Source organism: Bison bison, unplaced genomic scaffold (genome assembly GCF_000754665.1).
Source record: "Bison bison bison isolate TAMUID 2011002044 unplaced genomic scaffold, Bison_UMD1.0 scf7180017864037, whole genome shotgun sequence".
Classification (NCBI taxonomy): domain Eukaryota; kingdom Metazoa; phylum Chordata; class Mammalia; order Artiodactyla; family Bovidae; genus Bison; species Bison bison.
In genome coordinates this window covers 11,798,172-11,801,984 of record NW_011494609.1, presented here as the reverse complement: position 1 = coordinate 11,801,984, position 3,813 = coordinate 11,798,172, and the positions used below count along the sequence as shown (strand labels likewise).

The window sequence follows — 3,813 nt, the reverse complement described above, 5'->3', positions numbered from 1 at the left end:
TCTTCCAGCCCAGAGTTTCTCATGATGTACTCTGCATAGAAGTCCAGCAAGCAGGGTGACAATATACAGCCTTGACGAACTCCTTTTCCTATTTGGAACCAGTCTGTTGTTCCATGTCCAGTTCTAACTGTTGCTTCCTGACCTGCATACAGGTCAGGACAATGGTGGTTTATAAATGTTACAGGCATACTTTGTCATCTATCTGGAAGAAAACAGAGCCCTACTTTATATTATACACAAAATTAGATTTCACGCTGATTAAATCACTAGATGTTAACAATTAATATAAAATAACTACATGTCAGAAAATAAAAGTTAGATGTGTGCATGTTAAGTTGCTTCAGTCATGTCTGACTCTTCGCAACCCCATGGTCTATAGCTTGCCAGGCTCCTCTGTCCATGGGATTCTCCAGGCAAGAATACTGGAGTTAGTTGCCATGCCCTCCTCCAGGGGATCTTCCTGACCCAGGGATCAAATCCCATCTCTTAGGTCTGCTGTATTTGCAGGCAGGTTCTTTACCACTCCCCTGGAGAAGGAAATGGCAATCCACTCCCGTAGTCTTGCTTGGAAAATTCCATGGATGGAGGAGCCTAGTAGGCTACAGTCCACGGGATTGCAAAGAATTGGACATGACTGAGTGACTTCACTTTCTCTCTCTCTTTACCACTAGTGCCACCCAGGAAGCCCAAAAGTTAGATAAATTTGTGTATATAAAAGGCTACAAAACAAAAAATTTCTTTTTTTAAAAAGTGATTTATCATGCATTTATTCAGTTTAGTATAGTGTTGTTTGTAGACACACAAACGTGAACTTTCTGAATAGCCATCAGTTGGGAAATATATGAATAAGTTATTATATTTTTAACATTAAGCAAATGTTAATAGGAATGAGTTACAACCATATGAATTAATCTGGACAAATGCCCATGATATACTAAGCAAAAGAATCAAGTTGTGTGTAGTATGTACCTATTTATTATTTTTAAAAAACACAAAAATGAAACAAAAATAGCCTGTGTATATGTTAACATAGAGTTGAATACATATAAAGATTTTAATATTGAGTATTGTAGGAGTGTGGGATTGGAGGGTGTGTTTATGGTCCAATTTGTTCCCATGAACTTGAAGTGCCTTTGGAATAAAAATCACCAAATCTTTATGCATTATTATATATTTGTTTCTCTCTTTCTGACTTATGTTACTCTGTATGTTGGTCTCTAGATCCATCCACATCTTGCATGTGGGTGTGGAATCTAGGAAAATGGTATAGATAAACCTATTTGCAAAGCAGAACTAGAGACAGATGTAGAGAACAAACACATGAACACCAAAGGAGGAAGGGGAGTGGAATGAATTGGGAGATTGGAATTGACACATACACATGCAGGCTATGTGTAAAATAGATAGCTAATGAGAACCTGGGCTTCACTAGGGGCTCAGATGGTAAAGAATCTGCCTGCAAAACAGGAGACCTGGGTTCAATCTCTAGGTTGGGAAGATCCCCTGGAGAAGGGAATGGCTACCTACTCCAGTATTCTCGCCTGGAGAGTTCCATGGACAGAGAATCCTGGCAGTAGGCTACAATGGGAGCATAAAGAGTTGGACATGACTGAGTGACTAACACAGACTCACAGATGTGCACAATGAGAACCTACTGTATAGCACAGGGAACTCTGCTCAATGTTGTGTGGCAGCCTGGATGGGAGGGGAATTTGGGAGAGAATGGATACATGTATATGCATGGCTGAGTCACTCTGCTGTGCACCGGAAACTATCACAACATTGTTAATTGGCTATACTTCAATATAAAATAAAAAGTTTAAAAAATCACTGAATTCTACCCTCACCCCACTTTACTAAGATATAATTGAAATACAACATTGTATGAATTTAAGGAGTGCAACACAATGATTTGATATATGTAGATATGTGAAATAATCACCACAGTAAGTTTATTTAACATGTTACCTCACATAGTTACAATTTACTTCTGATGAGGAAAATAAACTAGTACTTTAAAAGGCTGGAAACCGCTGGATAGATCAGGAAACCATAAAGTAGAAGGTGTATCCTAGCCCTGCCCCTAACTTGCAGTGTGACAATTTTTGCCTTATTTTCTTGTTTCTTAGGTGTGAGTGGTGGTGACTATCTACTGACTTAGGTTGTTTCTTGTTTCTTAGGTGTGAGTGGTGGTGACTATCTACTGACTTAGGTTACAACATCATAGTGAAGATAAAATGAGGGGTGAAGACAAACATAGTTTGGAGACATAAAAGGTGTTGAAATGCAAGCCATTATCCTCAAGAAAACTCTCAAACATTCTCAATTTCTGTGATGCAGGTGACAAAGTCGCCTGAGGAAGCATCTTCCCTTCCTGATGGTGAAGTGACAGGAGAGGCTCAGAGCACCACAGAGGTAAGAGTTGGGGTCTTGAACCATCTTCCGGGAAACCTATTTTATATAGAATGTCTACTGGATTCTAGTTTTTCCGTATCTGTTTGTCTGTCTACCTCCTCCATCCATCCATCCATCTATCCATCCATCCATCCATCCATCTATCACATCTATCTGTCTATTTATCCATCCATCCATCACACTTATTTAGCTACCCATCCAACTATCTATCCATCTGTCCATCACATCTATCATTTCTCTATGTATCTATCAATCATCCATCATTCATCTCTATCATCTATCTTTTTTAATCTCTAAAATTATAATGCCTCTCTCCACATAAGCAATAGAAAACAAATACTCCCTAAATATGGAATCCTTTGAAGTTCTCTTCACAAGCCATAAGTGGATGAATTAACTCCTATTAGAGTCTTTATGGGGCTTCCCTTGTGGCTCAGAGGGTAAAGCATCTGTCTGCAATGCAGGAGACCTGGGTTCGATCCCTGGGTTGGGAAGATTCCCCTGGAGAAGGAAATGGCAGCCCACTCCAGTATTCTTGCCTGGAAAATCCCATGGACAGCGGAGCCTGGTAGGCTACTGTCCATGGGGTCACAGAGTTGGACATGACTGAACGACTTCACTTCATTTCACTTCAGGATCTTTATGACTCTACCATGCATGTGAGTTGGGTCTGTTCACTGACACTGATAGATCCAATTAGCAATGTTGAGGGTTGGTGATCCTATACTCTAGGAGTTAAGTGACTAGTAAATAGAGGTCTACCTTTGCTTCAGGTATATACTGTATCTAAATAAGGAAACCGTGGCAGTTATGGCCTGGGGTTGTCTTGGAAGCTTATCCAAGGTTGGTGATACCATGGGTTTCCTTTGTGACCAGGGAACAGAGAAGGCTGAAGAAAGTGGAGAACAGGAGGCACAGAAAGAGGGTGATGAAGATGCGGGCGACCTCGCTGGATCCCAAGAGAAGGATGTGAGTGTTTGCTTTTCTCACTGTAGTTTCACTGGATTCAGTTCTATTCAATAACCACTTACTGAGCTCTGACCAGATGCTAGGAATCTTTCTAGGCACACAATAGTGAGCTCAAAAGTGAGGAACTGAGGGATTAGCCAGAAGGCAGCAGGTAATTTTCACTTAACGTGTTAACTGCTGTGTGTCAGGTAGGTGAGGGCTGAAAGGAAGCCAGAGGAAGGGCCTGAACTCAGTCCTGGAGTGGCAGGCTACACAAGGCTTGTCATTGTGTTGTTAGGGTTAGGTTGGGTTCATGTTCTTTCAGAAACAAGGGACCTTATGCCTTGTTCACAAGTATTGATGAACTCCTATCATACTTGTTGAAAAAAAAAAAAAAAAGAGGCAGGTCAGGTGGTCTGGTATTTCCATCTCTTTCAGAATTTTCCACAC

General features: G+C 40.7%; 1 protein-coding gene across 2 annotated transcripts in view; it reads left to right on the top strand.

Annotated features, from left to right (window-relative positions):
* Positions 1-3,813, top strand: part of SH3BGR (SH3 domain binding glutamate-rich protein) — a 72,988-nt gene that overhangs the window by 40,290 nt on the left and 28,885 nt on the right. For both annotated transcript variants that reach the window (XM_010834950.1, XM_010834951.1), the window contains 2 exons: positions 2,341-2,415; positions 3,292-3,384. In XM_010834950.1, the coding sequence (XP_010833252.1) occupies positions 2,341-2,415; positions 3,292-3,384 (168 nt within the window). The remainder of the gene's footprint in view (positions 1-2,340; positions 2,416-3,291; positions 3,385-3,813) is intronic.